This window comes from Physeter macrocephalus, chromosome 18, assembly GCF_002837175.3.
Source record: "Physeter macrocephalus isolate SW-GA chromosome 18, ASM283717v5, whole genome shotgun sequence".
In the NCBI taxonomy this organism is placed as follows: domain Eukaryota; kingdom Metazoa; phylum Chordata; class Mammalia; order Artiodactyla; family Physeteridae; genus Physeter; species Physeter macrocephalus.
The window spans coordinates 84598446-84616588 of record NC_041231.1 but is presented as its reverse complement, the minus strand read 5'-3'; the positions used below and the strand labels follow the sequence as shown (position 1 = coordinate 84616588).

General features: G+C 41.8%; 1 protein-coding gene across 1 annotated transcript; it reads right to left on the bottom strand.

Annotated features, from left to right (window-relative positions):
- Positions 1 to 743: 743 nt before the first annotated feature.
- Positions 744 to 13672, bottom strand: BTNL2 (butyrophilin like 2). Its single transcript, XM_024121688.1, is given in 9 exon segments — positions 744 to 823; positions 2652 to 2774; positions 3468 to 3749; positions 4784 to 5131; positions 7873 to 7893; positions 9088 to 9109; positions 9112 to 9371; positions 11074 to 11421; positions 13594 to 13672. Coding segments are annotated over 9 exon segments (1563 nt in total).
- Positions 13673 to 18143: the final 4471 nt, after the last annotated feature.

Below are 18143 nucleotides of genomic sequence, written 5' to 3'. Positions count from 1 at the left end.
ACATCATTTCAGTAATTATATATCTTTCTCATCTTAGTAATAACATCTTTCCCATTTTGCATTCTGCCATTGAGATTTCCTCTCTTCAAGAAACTGTACAATCAGAGTCTAAGAAGGCCCGAAAACTGTTCATGATTTTTGGTTCCCTTTAAGTTAAAACAACAATAAGAATTGGACACTTTAAAATGACTAAAATGATGAATTTTATGTGTATTTTACCACTACAGGAAAAATTTAAAAACTAAATAAAATAAATGTGAAAATACTTGTGAAATAATAATATTACATACTACAGTATTACACTACATAGCTTCAAACATAAATTTATGAGTTTAAAGATAGAGAAAACAAGGGTAAGCTGTGACGAAGTGAGAGAGTGGCATGGACATATATACACTACCAAACGTAGGGTGGATAGCTAGTGGGAAGCAGCCGCAGCGCACAGGGAGATCAGCTGGGTGGTTTGTGACCACCTAGAGGGGTGGGATAGGGAGGGTGGGAGGGAGGGAGATGCAAGAGGGAGGGGATATGGGAACATATGTATATGTATAACTGATTCACTTTGTTGTAAAGCAGAAACTAACACACCACTGTAAAGCAATTATACTCCAGTAAAGATGTTAAAAAAAGATAGAGAAAACATATCATGACCCAAAAGAGAAAACTCCAGAATGCCGCAGATGAATAATTCTCAAAGGACAGCTAAAACCGCCATGTCTGCCTTCCTAGAAAGCAGCAGCCTGTCATTTGCAGGTATTCCTCATTCTCACTTCAGAAGATTTTAAGACTTTTTCCAAATCTTTATTTCTTCACATTCTTTCTTCTCCTATGTGTGGCTTCTCTCTTTTAATTCATTGTGACTTTAAAATATTTTTATTTCCATTGCATTTTATTACTTGTGCTGCATTTATTGCTTATGTTTATTCTATCATTGTTAATTTTAAATTGTATGCTTTTTTCACTCTAAAACAGAAGTGGATATTTTCATATACATCACACATAACGCATTTTTCTCTTGGACTAAAATTTCTGAAAAATTTCCTTACTTCACATTCTTAATTAACTTTCTGAGAAAGTCTGGTGTAGGAATTACACACTTCATGTGACTTTCAAGATTATGTCTTAGTGATCACATTTTTCTCCTTATATTCAGCTGTATTTTCTTTACCTCATTTTAACCGTATTTTTTGTTTTCTCAGCCCCACTTGGATAACTAATTGTCACCTTCCTAGAGAAACCGATCAAATATTTGATCATTCCTTGCACTTCCTCCTCTAGGCTAAATTGCATTTCCCTTTGGATATTCTAAGGGTCTTTTATCACCAGATATCAGATTGTGATCCGTAGGCAGGATATCAGAGAGCTTGGGATATGATAGGTCACAGAAGGGATCAGTCTCCAGGTCAGATGTGATGCCAGAGTAAAGTTAAAGCCTCTTGATTAGGTAAATGGGTGATCGTGTGAGTCCCCTTCAAGCGGTTGGTGAAAGGAGAAAAGAGCTGGGACTTAGAATATAATCCTGGTTTCCAGAATCCAGGGTTATTGTTTTCCTTAGAGGTGTCGCTGGGGCTCTCTTAGGTGCAGGGAAAATGTCAGGAGAGCCTACAGTAGGGGACCAAAGAATGAAGGGGGGTGCAGGGTTTCAGAGAAGAAAATTGGGGGGGAGGTATAGATAAGGCACTTGTTGTTCATGTTATACAAGGAGAGACATCCAGAAGTGTAGTCCAGAGAGATTCTAACCTGTCCCAGAGACATCTTCAGAGAGAGGAGGCTTAGAGGAGAGGAAATGGCCCAGTACTCATTTCCATAGCAACTCACTGCCCGAACCCGTTCTCAGTTGACACAAAGATGACTCCTTCACGACACCGTCCTTGGCAACACTCACGACCCATACTGTCCTGTCCCTAACCTCCGCTTCTTGTAACCACCTTCCTGAGATGAGCCCCTCCTGGCCCATCGCAGTGAGGAGGTCGTCAGATCACTGTAGGAAGTCTGGCTGGGTGACCGTCTGTGGGCTACACGCTCATTTCCCTCAGAAAGGATCAGTTCTGAGTGAGCTGTATTTGGATCCAATGTCTCATTCACGACAGAGAAAGAAAATCCATTCTGATAATAATCAATACAGGAATATTTTAAAATATCAATTTCATGGTATTAACATCCAAACAGGAAAACCAAAGTTACAATGACTTAAGAAATTTAAAGTGGAAGAACTTTCTAGGGCACACAAAACAGCCTATCAATACACTAGAAGTCCTTCACTGGCAGAGCAGGAATAGCCAATAAGCAAGTCACCATATTTGTAATGATCTTAGTGAAATGTTCATGCCAACAGAATCCCAGTTAAGTCTCAGCTCTCAACTTCAAAGTAAGGATGGCTTTGCCACTTTTTTTCTTCCTCCCCCTTAACTAGATCACTTGGGAATGTGCACTGGGAGATTAAATTATTGTCTTTTAATCCTTTTGCTTCTATTATCACTGTAAACTGATCTCTTTCAGCACTGATCCTCAATTACATGAATGTAAGCCATGAACTCTCATGTTTCATCAATTATTGACTACCCACTGAATGTCTCTGTGCTTCAGTGCCTGCTGAAAAGAGAGGTTAGGGAAAGTGTACAGTAAGGTTCCCATCACAAAGTGTGCTCCACGCTGTTTCTGTTTTTCTAACTTACCTCTTCTACAGCTCTTCCTCCAGATCAAGCCTACAGCACCAACAAGAGGAAGCAATCCCAAAATAAGCAGTATCTTCCATGAAAAAGTCATCCCAGGCTCTAAAATGGAAACCCCAGAATCACATTAAATCATGAAACTGGGAAAATTTCAAGATTGTTCTTTTCATCTGAGAGCTCCTAGACTGGAGAGGAAGGTGAGAATTAGTCCTGTCAAGAAGAAAGTGGGTCTGCTTCTCTCTGCTCTGCAGAGGCTGAGGAGAGGCTGGGGGTTTATGCTAGCTTTCCTGTTTGCTCCTCTCAGAAACACACACAGACACACACACACACACTTCTCCCCCTTCTCTTTTCCAATTATACCACCACAATCACTGGAATAATGAGGGCGGCAAAAGGATAAATTTACTGAGTCCACAGCCATGAAGATGGTGTTAAGGAAAATTAATTTCTAATCCAGAAGAAAACCCATCAGGAGGGGGAAAAATGATGTCATTGTTTTCACATTAGAAGAAAAGAGATTGTAGATATAGTGATGAGAGAGTCAATTCTTGGAATTCAGTAGATAACAATGTAACCGTATAACCTTAGGGCTTTAGTTGGGGGTTTCGGGAAGAAACTCTAAAGAGTAGAATCACATCTAGGGGTCCTGAAGACCAGCTTTGCAAGAGATAGCAAGAGACTTCATCGGAAACAAAACATAAAAAACAAAAAATAGAAAAGCAATAAAATGAGTAAGTTTGGGTTGGTCTTCATATTTATTTCCCAAAGCTGAGAGAAGCACATGGAATCACTAACCTGAAGGAGAAAAAGTGGTTATTTTCTCCTCACCAAGAAGGGGGTTGCTGATGGAGCAGGTCACGTTCACAACAGAGCTGTTTGTGACCAGTAGAAATGCCTCCACATGGAACAGGCCCTGGCTGCCTTGAGTCAGGTCCCGGGAAACTGACGGTATTGTCTTTCCTTCCATGTCCCTCCATTGCACATGGGGCCGTGGGAACCACCCTTCTGAACTGCACTTCAGCTTTGTTTCTCCATCCTTCGGTGCCTCCATGGAGATCCGAGGGGAAGAACCCAAACCTGGGAATAGAGATCAAGGAAGGCAATTTAGAGTCTCTGCAAGTGGTTACACAGTCAGTGATTGCACAGAGGGGGAAGAGAAGGGTTCAGAGGCTTGGAGAAGAAAGCAAAGCTTAGGGGGGAATTATACTCCACTCAGGAATGAGACTAGCTGGAGCCTTTACTTGTTTCCTTTTGTCTGCAAATTTTTATGCTTTGTGTTCCTAAAATCATTCTGGGACAGATTAAGGGATACGATACATTTCAAATCCAATTTTTTTTCTTCTATACCTGAAACAAAATAACTTTGACCAGGTAGGTCATGAGTCACATGGCCAGAAAAAAAAAAAAAAAAAAAAGACAGAGAATATCCTCAAAGAACAAAAATCTTATAAATACATGTGTCCAATGGCAGAAAATGGTGAAGTTCGTTAAAACTTTTAACATGTGCTCTCATGGATGTTTTCTAAACATATTTATTAATTTGAATACACCATCAATGAGAGAAACAAGTAGATTTTCCACAATTTAGGCAATGTCCTCAATGGCATTTGCTAACCTTGGAAAATCAATTCTCACCCACAAACATAGGCAGTGGGAAATCATGATGCAGGGATTGATTTTGTCTTTCCTCCTCTGTCCTGCCAATACTGTCAACATTTGTAATTTTTGCTTATATGGTGGATCTAGTTTAGCCTTCAAATCATCATGCTTCCTAATAACTACATATTGCCCAGAATTTTAAAAACACACTGAAATAATGAGTCCTGTGTACTTATGGAGTAAGAATCTCGCATTTTACTAGGTGTATGGCCACTTTATGGAGATCCTGGGAAGGATACAAATTCTACACACAAAGAATCAAATCTGGTCCTTTAGGGTTTGTGGACTTTACGTATTTATTACAGCTCCTGCACATGGGAGAGTTTACTATAAATTTGATGAGTGAATGGACATTAAGAAAATTTCAGGTGCCAGAGAAATTTTCCATGAGCTAGCAAGTTAAAGCAGTGGGAGCAGATGTTGATTTCAAAACATCTATCTAGAATCCTTACCTATGATCTTCAGATCCAAATCAGCCTCCTGGTAGACACCATCTTTTTCGAAAAGGCACTGGTACTTCCCATCATCTGAAGTCCTGGCATTGTTTATCTGCAGGGTCAGCCGCCCCTCACTGATAGCATCACTCACCAACGCAGTCCTCCCTCGTTACTAGGCCATCTGCTCTCCAGCCACACGGTCCCCGTCCATATAGACATAAACAGCAGGATAACGGTGCGATCGCACCCACCTCACCTCCATGCTCTGTGCACCAGTCTTTGGGGACAGCGAACAGGTTAATTGTATGTCTTCTCCCACTCTGACAAGGATGGGATGGGAAGGTCCAATCACTTTTAAGGAAGCTGTTAAATACAGCAGACAAAACGCAATGAAAGATTCAAACTGGAGCAAACAGTGTCATCAGTAAGAACATCTTGAGTAGGGCTTAGAACCCAGGGACATCCCAGGGGAGCCCTGAGGTTCAAAGTCATCCCTTGGAGAGGTAGAGTTTTGGTGGAATCAGGATAGAGGTTGTCCCTATTCAAGGCAGAACCATCCCATGATGTGTGTCTGTCTGAAAATTATCACTAACTGAACCCACACCTGCAGCCCCTGCCTATAATCTTATTCAGTTTACAGCCCAATAAGAAAATAATTTTGCAATTAAAATCAAATTAAAATTTTATCATTTTAAATTTGCACAACCTTAAACTACTTCTTAATCTGTGTATGTCTCAGCTTCTTATACCATAAGACAAATATATCACTATCAAAATCATAAGGTTTTACTGGAGTTAAACAAAATAATCCATATAAAGAGTTTGATGACCATGCAGGGTGAGTGGAGACCTAAGATTATAAGACTTGAGGTCATTGGAGCCAATCCCACTCTAGACCTTGATAATGGGGAGAAAACAAAACTGAGTCAGGTGGCTTGTTAGTAATGAAATGTGAAGAAACCTTCCCCTAGTAAACTGTCTGGATGGGGAGTCAATGATCAAAGGCAAAATGTCCTCATTATCTATTTAGCCAAAATCTTCCAGGTACTTCTCTAGAGAGGAAACTCGTTGCCAACATAATTTTAATTTTCAGATTATTTCATTCTATTCTTGCTAAAATTTGACTCCCAGTTATATCCAGCATGTTGTTTGCTTTGTTCTGCAATTTTACCTAAAACATATTATCTCTACTTCATATGTATCTGTTTAAATCTAAAGACAAAAGTAGGAGTCAGAAGAAAAAAAAAAGACCTAGCAGTTTGCTGCTCTTTCTCCATCCATGTATCGTATAGTAATAAAGCAGACTGTTTTCTCATCTCTGTTATCCATATGAGGTTTTTTTTTTTCTCCCGTCCATGACCTGTGGTACAAATCAACTCTCAAACTGGATTACTCTTCCAGAGATCGGTAATTAAGAACTAAAATGGACTGTTTCCCAACTGTAAAATGATGATAAATCTATTCACCTTTAAATTATTGTAAGAAAAGAAAATAATTCCCGAAGAGCACTTAGCATCGTCCCAGGCACGTTATTACCATTTCAAAAACTTAGTCATTATCTGTATAACCAACAACATTATTTGCCAGAGAAGGGAACTAGGATTTCATTCTCAGGACTTCTAAGGAAATCTCGGTTCACCAGCTGCCTCTGAGCTCTAATTCACAAGCTCTAAAAACACAGAGGTAGCTGTGAATCTCCTACTCTACTCTCTACTAACAGCTCACCCTCAAAGCTCCTGAGGGCACAGCCCTCCTCCTGACAGGGAACCCAGGGAAGCTTTGTCTTTTCATATTGTTTCAATGTGGGCCCAGAAGGTGTGCACAACTTAGAAACAACAGGACATCAGATTGTATTTTGTGTGCTAGGTGTCCAATGGGCATGTCAATTTGGTTCAGATAACTTAGAGAAATGAGTCCTCACTTAAATTTTTCTTAAGGGACAGAGACGTGGGTCAACCTGCCCAAACACTGGCTTGGCTTTCTGAGCTGTAACTAACAAGCTCTGCCAGCCAAGGTTTCTGTCCTATCACGAGCAGATGTCACCTGGGTGGGAACGTATCCGACTTGGAAGGTAAGGCTCGCAGAGGTGCACCCTCCTCAAACTGTGGAGTTACCTTTGACCGTCCCAAGCCCCTTTGCTTTATCTTTATGGTCCAAAGGGGTCCAAAGTGTCACACTAGACTCTGACAGAGACTGGGGTGTGTCCGCCACCCTAATTTTCCTCAAAAACTCCTCCATGGGCCGAAAAGTGTGCTTAAACACACCTAACGTGCGCACAGGCATGCACCCACATAAGCACATGTTCCTGTAACAGGTGACTTGAGGGAGAGCAGAGTACTGACGGAAGGAGAAAACGAGCAGGTAGGGGGCAGGTTGGTTGTCACGGGCTGGGAGAAGAGGTCACAGAAATGAGGAACGGGACGAAGATGATAAGGCAACAAAGGAGAAACTGAAAGAGGTTCAAAAATCAGTTGGTTACTGTTTAAACCACTTATCTTAGGTACAGTAAAATTATACCTGCAGTCCAACTATTAAGTAAAGAAAAAAAAAAAAGGAAAATGATCACCCCAAGCACAGGGTCCCAGGCTGCATCTAAGAAAGTCACAGCTCCCTCCCGACAGTGATGAGGTCAGGCCTACTGGGGTGAAGAGCAGGTGCAGAAACCGTAGCAGGGCCAGAGGTTGCAGGTGGTAGGTGAGGACCGCCAGTTATCATGATGGCACTGCTTCCTCACACTAGAAACTCACACTAGGGCCTCCAGAGCCGGGCCAGCTGTCCTTTGCCTTGCGCTACACACTCCCTTTCCTCCCACCCAGGAGGACAGAGCTTAGGTCTGCACCCATTTTAGGCATCCATCTGAGGCTCACTGGGGTCCCGTGAACACTGAAAGTGGCAGGTTACGAGGTGCAAAGGTGCCTGCAGGAAGCTGCACTTTGCTGGTCCCTCTAGTACTAAATGTGAGACTTGGGAAGGTCATGCCTCAGTTTCTCATCTGGATCACGAGGTGTCACCTTCTCTGTGCACGCTTTGTCCAAGGAGCACCACCTTCCCCTGGGGAGGGCAGAGGCTCGTGTATACTCGCGAGAGCCACCACCTCTACTTACCCAGCTCTGTCTGGAGTTTTTCTGGAAAAAGAATGAAAATAACATATCAAGAAATTTGGTCTAAGGGAAAGGAGAGAAAATATTTCCAAAAAAACCCCCCCAAAGTTCTACATTTTATGGAAGCACTTGATTCACAAGAAAGAAATAAAATGTAGAAAAATAATGATTTTTCCCCATCCACCTCCTGGTGGTCCAGCTGTTTTTCCCTCTCTCTGCACAACAAAAATGCTCTCAGTTCTACCACCCCATGATTCTGCTTGTTTCTGCTTATATTTAACATATCGATATTTAACTATTTCATAAAAATAGTAATATTCTTTTTATAAATGCATGAAAAGTATAAAAATATATGGACATAGACAATTATCACCCATAATTTCAAACTGAGAGACATATAAATATATATGTATATGTTTTGCAATTATGTATATATATGTATTGTTCCTTTTAACATTAACATGTAACATTTATTTTAACTTTTTTTCCTGTATCCATTTATATGAATAACAATGTACTTATTTCTTTATATCTAAATGTAGAGGGTGTCCCAAAAGTCTTAGAAATTTTAAGTTATTTAAAGCCAATAATCTTTCCATGATTGGAAATATCTATTTATAGATAGATAGATGATAGATAGATAGATAGATAGATAGATAGATGTAATCTTTATCATTTAAGTAGTCCATCAAGGGGATATTTTCAACCATTAAAATTATTTGAAAATACCATTTTTCATCAATGCTATAAGTAACATAAGACACTTAACACTCCACTGTTGTATTGGGTTTTTGGCTGTTGTTTTTGTTGCTATTTATAAATGAGGCTATAATAAAGATGCTGCTATGTAAACAGCTGTCTCCATCTCTGATTATCTTCAGATGATAAGCTCCTAGAAGTAACTGGCACAAATACAGCACAAGAAAACATTTCAGTTGAAAGAATATAGTTGTATTTCCTTTACAATGTAACACACACTTGTGAGTAAAGAAAATTAATAAAGAAAGAAGAAAAGGCAGAATCTGAAAGAAACTGGAATGCCATTAACAATAGCTATATAGTGTATATATTTCCAGCCATAAAAGTTTTATAGTTTTTAATGCATATTACAAAATATTAGATATTCTTCTTGCTTAAAAAATATTAGGTGCTATGGAACAGTCCCTGCAACCTTTCCTGCTAATCAGAGCATCTTGGTCCTAGAGGCAGAGCACTGACCTGGGATGGAGATGTCTGACCCCCCCTCTCCTCAGTGAGTGTGGGGCTGTGGATAAAGCAGGACACAATCTCTGTAGAGATGTTCCTGACCACAAGAGTGCTTTCTACATAGAACAAGCCATCTTCATCTTGGATGCTATGCTTAGAGATAGTCAGCAACTTTTCTCCCGTGATGTCTTGCCAAGAAATCTGAGGTTCTGGGAACCAGCCTTTTGCAGTGCACACAAGCTGGAGTCCGCTTTCCACAGATCCGTCCATGTGGATGTAAGGGTCAGACCCCAGACCTGTGGTGGAAAGACACAGCCCCGAGTCCCGAAGCCCATGGAGGCCCAAATCACAGAGGCTGGGAGTCCAATGACATTGCTCATAGGGAGAGAGCAGAAGTTCAAGGTTCTGGGGAGCAAAAGGTGGCCCAAAGTCCTCTTCCCATTCAAACTGGAGTTCGCATACACTTTATTTATACCCCAGTCTGGACCCTTAAATTTTAGCATATGAGCAGTATTTTTATTCAGCCCCAGACAGGAAAATAAGAGAAAGGGACTTTCTCTTAAAGGGACTTTCTCTTAATAACATTTTGCTTGTGTCTCTAGCACTGCAAACTAAGATGTGTTAAAATTTACTCATGAACTCCCTCATGCCACAGACTCTGCCTTTTTCATCTTAATATTATTGTGTCAGGCACTTTGATTTGTTGGATAATATCTTGACTCCAATTAAATAGAATATTTAAAATGAAGTGAGACATCATTTCCAGGGAGAATATTCTTCTCATTTCTTTTGTTGGTGGTTGTGAACTTGGGGTGCAAATAGATAATCTGGGTTATGTAAAATGGGAAGCTTCATGTTGAGTTTCTGTATCTAAATATTCCATTCCATGGGAAAATGTTTTCAAGACATCCCAGTTTTATATAATCATGAAATTCTTCCTCTATTCAACACAACTCTCAAACCCAAACAAAGAGGATTCTATTTTCCATAGATGGTAGTTCTGTCTCTATCACTTGCTGGGGACAGAGACCCATTTTCTTCACCTAGAGCCTTAGAAAATGCATGATTTCTTTTCAAATGTCCCTGATAGTGAAATGCCTTAGTACGTGCCCTCCACATCTCAGAAGTATGTGGACTCTTTCACCCATCTTGAATCAACTGGAACATAATAACATTAATAATCATACATAGGTGTTGAGACAAAATGTGTTAGGGAACAGAAAGAGGTCACATCAGCCAGAGATGTTAACAGCTCCAGAGAACTATTTCCCTGATAAGGCAAATGGGTTTGCCTGATTTTCTCCTTAGCACATGGAGGAGTTATTCCTGCCAGGGAACCATACGATAGTTTACTTTTCAGATATTTGTTTCTCCACAGAGACATCCTTTCTTCAGTCGTTCCCTTCTTCTGACTCTGTCCTACTTTGCTAACACAAAAACATCATGCAGACCCTTGTCGCTCACAATGGGTATGTCCCCAAAGCATCTGTGAATCCCCAATTCACTGAACACTAGTATACAGTAATCTCCATAAAAGCACCATGTTCTTAACCTCTTAGTCTCATCACTAGCTTTCTAACTTGAGGCGGTGTTACACAAAGAAACAATGTGTTCACATCTCAGTGACTGTGTACTTGAGGCTGAGTAGAGAACATGGATGCGGGGCAGTCCGCTAGGGTCGCTCACCCAGCAATTGACTTGCCCTTGCACACTAGCCTATATGGCAAGAATTCTTGCCTCAGCAAAACTGCTAGTGACTACATGTCATCAATGTTAAATGACCCTCAAGAATAGTCAAAACTGTGTAAGTTAAATTTGGGGGAATTGTTTGTGAGTTCACTTTAAAGGTTTCAGAACCACCTGCCTCCAAATGAATCAGGATAGAGGACTGGACAGGAGCAATTGCCTTGATGATTCAAAAGGAATTCAATTGGAACTAAGCTTAACACAAATTAATATACTTCTTCTGAGACCCTATGTCTTTTCTGAGATACTCACCTGCTACTTTGAGCAGCAAGCTTGCTTCTCCACAATAGTTTCCCTCTTGGAAACGGCACCAGTACTGCCCATGATCAGATGGCCGGATGTTGTGTATCTTCAGAGCCACACTTCCTTCAGTAACACTGTCCTCTATCCACTCTACCCGGCCTCTGTACTCCTCCATCTGCATCTCCGTCACCTCAGCTCCATCCCGATACAAAAACACAGGTGTGCTGAACTCTGAGCGGTACCACCTCACCTCCATGTGCATCGTGGTCCTCTTGGGGAGGAGCTGACAGGTTAGTAGGGCATCTTCCCCGACCATGACCAGGGTAGGATGGGCAGAACCAATCACTCTAAAGTCATCTACAAAAGAGTGACAAAGAGAAACCGGGAAATGCCAACTGGAGGATCAATATGATTGCTTTGGGATGTCTACTCTATGAAAATGGAGGCACCTGGAGGAGGGAAAGTTTTATTTGCAACGTTTTAGAGAAGCCCAGCATTATGATTTGCATGTTTGGTTGTACAGAGACAATCTTGTGTACCGAAAATAACACGCAGTTCAAAAATTTTAGTGTGAGTGCTAAATCTATTACTTACCATCTGTGTGATTCGGGGGCAAATCCATTATTCTCGACGAGATTTTGAGATTTGCAGTCTCAATTTCTTCATCTTTAAGATTTTAAAACCACCACCTCTGGGTTGCTTTTATTCTCAAATAAGTTGATGTGTAAATTGATTTTTTAATTGGGAACTTTATTAGTTAGTGATTTATTTCATATTTTACAGTGATTTATTTTCTAGTTAGTAATTTCACTTCGGAGACTGACATTGTAATCACTTTTCCTAAAATTTAGATAATAGATTTATTCAATAGATTTTTCAGCTTTTCAGAATTGTTTTTGTCTTGTTCTATGTAACGAACTGGGTTTGTTTTGCTTTGTTTTGTTTCGTTTTGTTTTTGTCTGGACCAGGCAAGACTCCAGTTACTGAGGCTATGTAAAATGCAGTTCTTGCAAGGACATTTTGTGGTGGATTAAGGGTAGTGATTAGTGAAGTAAGTCAGAAAGAAAAACAAATATCGTATATTAATGCATATATGTGGAATCTAGAAAAATGGTGCAGATGAACCTATCTGCAGGGCAGGAATAGAGACACAGATGTAGAGAATGGGCATGTGGACACAGGGGGGAAGGATAGGGTGGGACGAACTGGGAGATTAGGATTGACATATATGCACTACTATGTGTAAAAGAGATAGCTAGAGGGAGCCTGCTGTATAGCACAGTGAGCTCAGCTCCGTGCTCTGTGGTGACCTAGACGGGTGGGATGGGGGGGATGGGGTGGGAGGGAGGTCCAAGAGGGAGGGGATAGATGTATACTTATAGCTGATTCTCTTTGTTGTACAACAGAAACTAACACAACATTGTAAACCAACTATACTCCGTGTGAAAAAAAACCCAACAATAAAAAAAAAAGAAAAAAAAAGGCAGTGATTAGTATAAAGAGTTCAAGCCTTCCCATAAAATTTTAAGTCATGTTTGATGTCTTCTTTATCTGCAAATTGAAGAGCTGTTTAATAATTCTGTATGTTCCTATGCTTAATAATTTCCTATGTCATGTATATGATGTTTTTTCTCATCCTAAAATGCTCCAGGGCCATTTGCACTTTGTGCAGATCCAACCCTCCTAAGAAGGAACTTCATCTCGTTTAGGTGCTGCTCAACATCAAGCAGATGGTGCTCAAAAGGTCACTATGAAACATAGGTAGACATCTGCTTGCATTGTGTTGATGGCATCTGAATATAAAGCTAGAACTGAAGTCATACCGTCTGGGTGACTTCTTTTACAGGTTAGGAAGGTGCATTCCATAGCAGGGAGGGCAGCCTCACCACATCTTATAGTTTCTGACAGCCTCAGTCTGGAGCCTGTGTCTTCTGATGTCCTATCCAATGTTTTTTCCCACTTTGCAATCCTGCATTTTCCTTGGGGCTCTGCTATTACCCACTGACATTGAATTTTCACAATCTCTTTTCAAGGTACAATATTTTGACCAACAGAATTCAGCTACTGAGATTTCCAAGCCCATTTCTTAGAAGTCTCCTTCTAGTTTCTTATTTCCAAGTACTTTTATGCTGTTTAATTTATGGTAAGAAGCAGCCACTTTTTTCTCACCCCAGAAGTGTTGTCCTAAATAGAAGCAGGAGAATGGATGACTTACCGTGTTCCAGGTACTGATTCAAGTGTTTTCTATGTACAGCCTGATTTAATCTTAAAGGCCGTGCTAAGCTATGAGATGTTAGGTAGGTTGTTATTCTTATCATAAAGATGAGAAAACTAAGGCAGAAGGTATTCAAGTAACTTTCCAAAGGTAACACAGCTGGCGGTGGAGGACCCCTTTTTATAACACAGGTGCTTTGACCCCTGAATCCCCACTCTTAATATTGTACTAGCCCTTTTGAATTTAGAACTCTGTACCCAGACTGGACCTCTGAGACACTCGGATGTGCAGTAAAGGGAAGAAGAGCATCCTACCTGACTGCTTCATGCTGAGCAGTACAAAGAAGAAGGAGGCAATTACACCAGACAGGCTGTATCCTGGAAAATCCACCATCTTCCCTGGAACAAACACAAGAGAAAATATGACTGTACCCAAATGAGGCTATAATACAGCAAGCATTTCTGTGGTTTCCAGTGGTTACATAGACATAACGAGAAATCAACATCAACACCTTCCACAATCAAATGATGAAATGGGCTGGGTTCCCTGTCTCTGCACTTATCGATCATTTCCAACCTCTTACTTACTCTGTTGTACTTTAAACTATTTGGGGTCCCCGAGGGAAGATTTCTGATTTAAATGAAAATATCTTCTGGGCTAAAGGGACAATAATATTTAGATAATTTTAAAAAATCTCCTTAGACCCATTTATTCTGAGCATGCAGAAGTTTAGAGCCCTCCTTCCAGTCCCTCCTGCAAAGTCCTTCATCTCTACGGTCTCCAAGATGTAAAGGACAGAGCAGAAAGGCTCTGCATCCTCATGCTATAGCCAGGTGGCCATTACTAGGGCCTCGGGAGGACCCAGGGACAGGGGATGCCTTGGAAAGGAAAGGAAAGAATAGTGGAAATGGTGATACAGAAGAAGACCGGCAAAGAAATGACCTTGAATGACCTTTCAGTATCATCTAGAAGACATATAGAAATGAATTTTCAAAAATAGCCCAACACGGGCTTCCCTGGTGGCGCAGTGGTTGAGAGTCCGCCTGCCGATGCAGGGGACATGGGTTCGTGCCCCGGTCCGGCAAGATCCCACATGCCGCGGAGCGGCTGGGCCCGGGAGCCATGGCCGCTGAGCCTGTGCGTCCGGAGCCTGTGCTCCGCAACGGGAGAGGCCACAACAGTGAGAGGCCCACGTACCGCAAAAAAAAAAAAAAAAAAAAAAAAAAAAAATAGCCCAACTGGCAGAGATGGGCAAACCCAACATGCCCATTGTACCAGCATTATAAAAATACCTCTACACAGATTTTAAAAAAGTTTAAAAACTACCAGGAAAAATAAAAATAGAATGTTAACTTTAGTTTTGGAAAATGAAAAATTCAGAGTGAAGGACGTCTAAGACTTATTCTATCTGCTGTGTCAAGTGTTTTATGGAAAGAAAAACTTGCTTCGCACCAAATAGAAGAACCTGCACAGGAGCAATGATAAGTTACTGCTTCTCTCTCCCCGTAATCTAATGTCAATACAATTTTATAGAGCAGGGGGCAAAAACAACAGTCATCTGAAATGGGGATGATGAACCATGTGGTTCAGGAGATTATTTTTACTCCATTATGACTATTTACTTTCTAAAGTGATGCATACTTTCATCTAAAATATCTCTAGGAAAAGTGATACAAACCCAGCCACAAAGCCACAATACCTGAAAGAGTGCTCAAATATTTATGGAAAATTAGACTGAGCATTAGAAGGCAGCACAGAACAGTACTAGTTTGCCACTTGAAATAGATCAGTCATGTCCCCTCAGAGGAAAGGAAATTGCCTTCTTGACTCCTTGACTCCTCCTGTGAAAAGCAGAAACATGTTATTCCACCAAGTAAAAGCAAAGAAAACCCACAAAGACCGTGCTAAGCATCACTGCCCCTTCATGTGAGATAAGAAGGACTCACACTTGCTACAAACCAGTTTATAGGTTTGTGTTCCTTTAGGCTCTTTATGTGAAAGCTGAGGGGAAACCTACAAATGCCCTCCAGAGAAAAAGCTGTCCAAATCACTGAAGCTTTTGAAGAAATTGTGAAAATGCATCTTAATCTTCAATGATGCTCAGAAAGAGATTTGTGAAAGAGTAGAAACAGGGTGAATAAATGCCTTAGACCAGGGTTCTCAATGGGGACGAAGATGGTTTTGCCCTTGGAGGACATTTGGCCAATGTCTGCAGACATGTTTGGTTGTCACACCTCAGGGGAGGGGACGCCCAATGAGTATTAGCCAGGGATGTTGCTAAACATCCTACAATGCACAGGAAAGCCCCTACAGCAAAGAATTATACAGCCCAAAATGTCAATAATGCCAAGGAAAAGCATTGCCATAGGCCATCGGCTGTCAGCGTGCTGAAAATCTTTGACACTTTTTTTTGTAAATGAATAACTGGACTCACATTGTAAGCATCAGATCAAAACATTTTAATCATAAGCTTTTGACATCTCCGCGTTACGACTTGAATGTAAGCCAAGAATCTTCTGAAACCGCCATTGATATTAAATATGGTAAACTTTGATACTGTCAAGTGATGTGACCTAATATGCATGTGTTTCATCAAATTCTCAAAAATCCATGTTTCATTTAGTTTTCTGGATAAAGTGCAACTGTTAAGATGAGGTCATAAGTGGTGGTATTTAGGCATTGGGTAAATAACAATTCCAGATTTCAAGGTCTATGCATGCGCTATTAAAATTCATGCCAAAGAAAATTACAAGTTTCTACAGGTCATGGGTTGTTAGAGGATTTTTTTTCAGTAAAAAACCTCAAAAGTTAAATTCTCAAAATGCCAAGTAACCATAGTAATTAACTGGTGATAATGAATTAAATCAGTTCATGAAGTTTGAAGCTTATTTATCTGCATACACTTGAACAATAGATCCCCATTTTTATAGAGAGAAAGCAAAGTAACATGAGATTTCTTGGAGCCAAGGTGACTTTGTGTTTACTTCCGCGACCTTGAGAATCTCACTCTATCTCCTTGAATCTCTCCTTTCTCTCCTCTCTGAAGGAGACAATCATTCCTAAAATTTTTCCAGCTGTATCATTGCCATGTGACAGACAAGGAAGCAAGGCTCAGAGGCACAAGCACAACATCCGACATGACAAAGGAGTCATATGATCCTGGTTTTCTGGGGTTTAATCTAGAGCCCTTTCCTCACCCAGCCTGCTTCACAGCAATATCGTGAGGCTCGAATACCCTACGGCAGCACTTTGAAAAATGTAAAATGGAGTTGAGTATAAAATACAAGTAGGGAGACTTCCCTGGTTGCGCAGTGGTTAAGAATCCGCCTGCCAATGCAGGGGACACGGGTTCGAGCCCTGGTCCGGGAAGATCCCACATGCCGTGGAGCAACTAAGCCCGTGCGTCACAACTACTGAGCCTGTGCCCTAGAGCCCGCGAGGCACAACTACTGAGCCCATGTGCCACAACTACTGAGCCCATGTGCCACAACTACTGAAGCCTGTGCTCTAGAGCCCGAGCCACAACTACTGAGCCCACGTGCCGCAACTACTGAAGTCCGCGTGCCTAGAGCCCATGCTCCACAGCAAGAGAAGCCACCGCAATGAGAAGCGCGTGCACCGCAACGAAGAGTAACCCCCGCTTGCCGCAACTAGAGAAAAGCCCGTGCGCAGCGACGAAGACCCAACGCAACCAAGATTAATTAATTAATTAATTAAAAAAAACACAAGTAGGTGATATGACGACAAGGGGCAGAGGGCCCCTGACAGGTGTCTCTATGCCCTGCTTCATCACCTTAGTCAACTTCCCTTTCCTCCCCGAGCCGTCCTCCACCAGACAGTCTCCAAACCACACGCGTGTCCCCCTCTTTGCTTGGGGGAGAAACCTGGGGCTGCTGGGGCTTCTCCTCACTGCGTCTCAGCTGTACCCTGCATCAACAGAGCAGATGTCCAAAGACAGGTCAGAGCTTGAAGTGCTGACTGGAGCAAGAATTGAGGGACAGCCAGATGGGGTGGAGGCAGCCCCTGTTCCCCAGGGCTTTGGGTGGAGGAGGATTTAAGCCATCTCACCTGAACTGAAGGAAGAGCCAGATCCCTGAAGATGAGATTCCAGTCAGAATCACATGTTAACCTCCTGGCTGTAATCCTCTGGAAAGTGAAACTGAGATGGCGAGTGAACTTTGGCTGGGTTTAGTTATGAGTTCTTTAGAGCTGCAGACCAAACCGTGACATTTACACTCCTCACCCTTCCCCAGAAAGCCAGGTCCCATCGGACACCCATCTGTGCCATCTCATCAGGTCCTCACACAGCACCTCAGGCTGGCTGGCTGTCTACAGCATCCCCTCTACCTACCCACACGTCAAGGTTTTCCATCGAACGCCAAGTTTCCACCAGAATACAGTGCGCATGGGGCTTAGAGTTGGAAGCACGACTGAATACCAAATATCCTTCCCCTCTTTTTACTGATGAGAAAACAGAGGCCCAGAGAAAGGAATTACCTTCTCCAGGATCAGAGCGCCAGGCCAAGGTCTCCTCTGTGCTAGTTTATTGCTCTTTTAACTTTGGTTCTTTATCTCCCTTTGCTGGGTAATAAAGAGCTTAATTATTCTCAGACATTAAACCAAAGAAATTTAATAAGCTTCTCAAGACAATGTTTAGGCACAAAAATTATAATGATGGGGGCTTCCCTGGTGGCGCAGTGGTTGAGAATCCGCCTGCCGATGCAGGGAACACGGGTTCATGCCCCGGTCCGGGAAGATCCCACATGCCGCAGAGCGGCTGGGTCCGTGAGCCATGGCCGCTGAGCCTGCGCGTCCGGAGCCTGTGCTCCGCAACGGGAGAGGCCACAGCAGTGAGAGGCCCGCA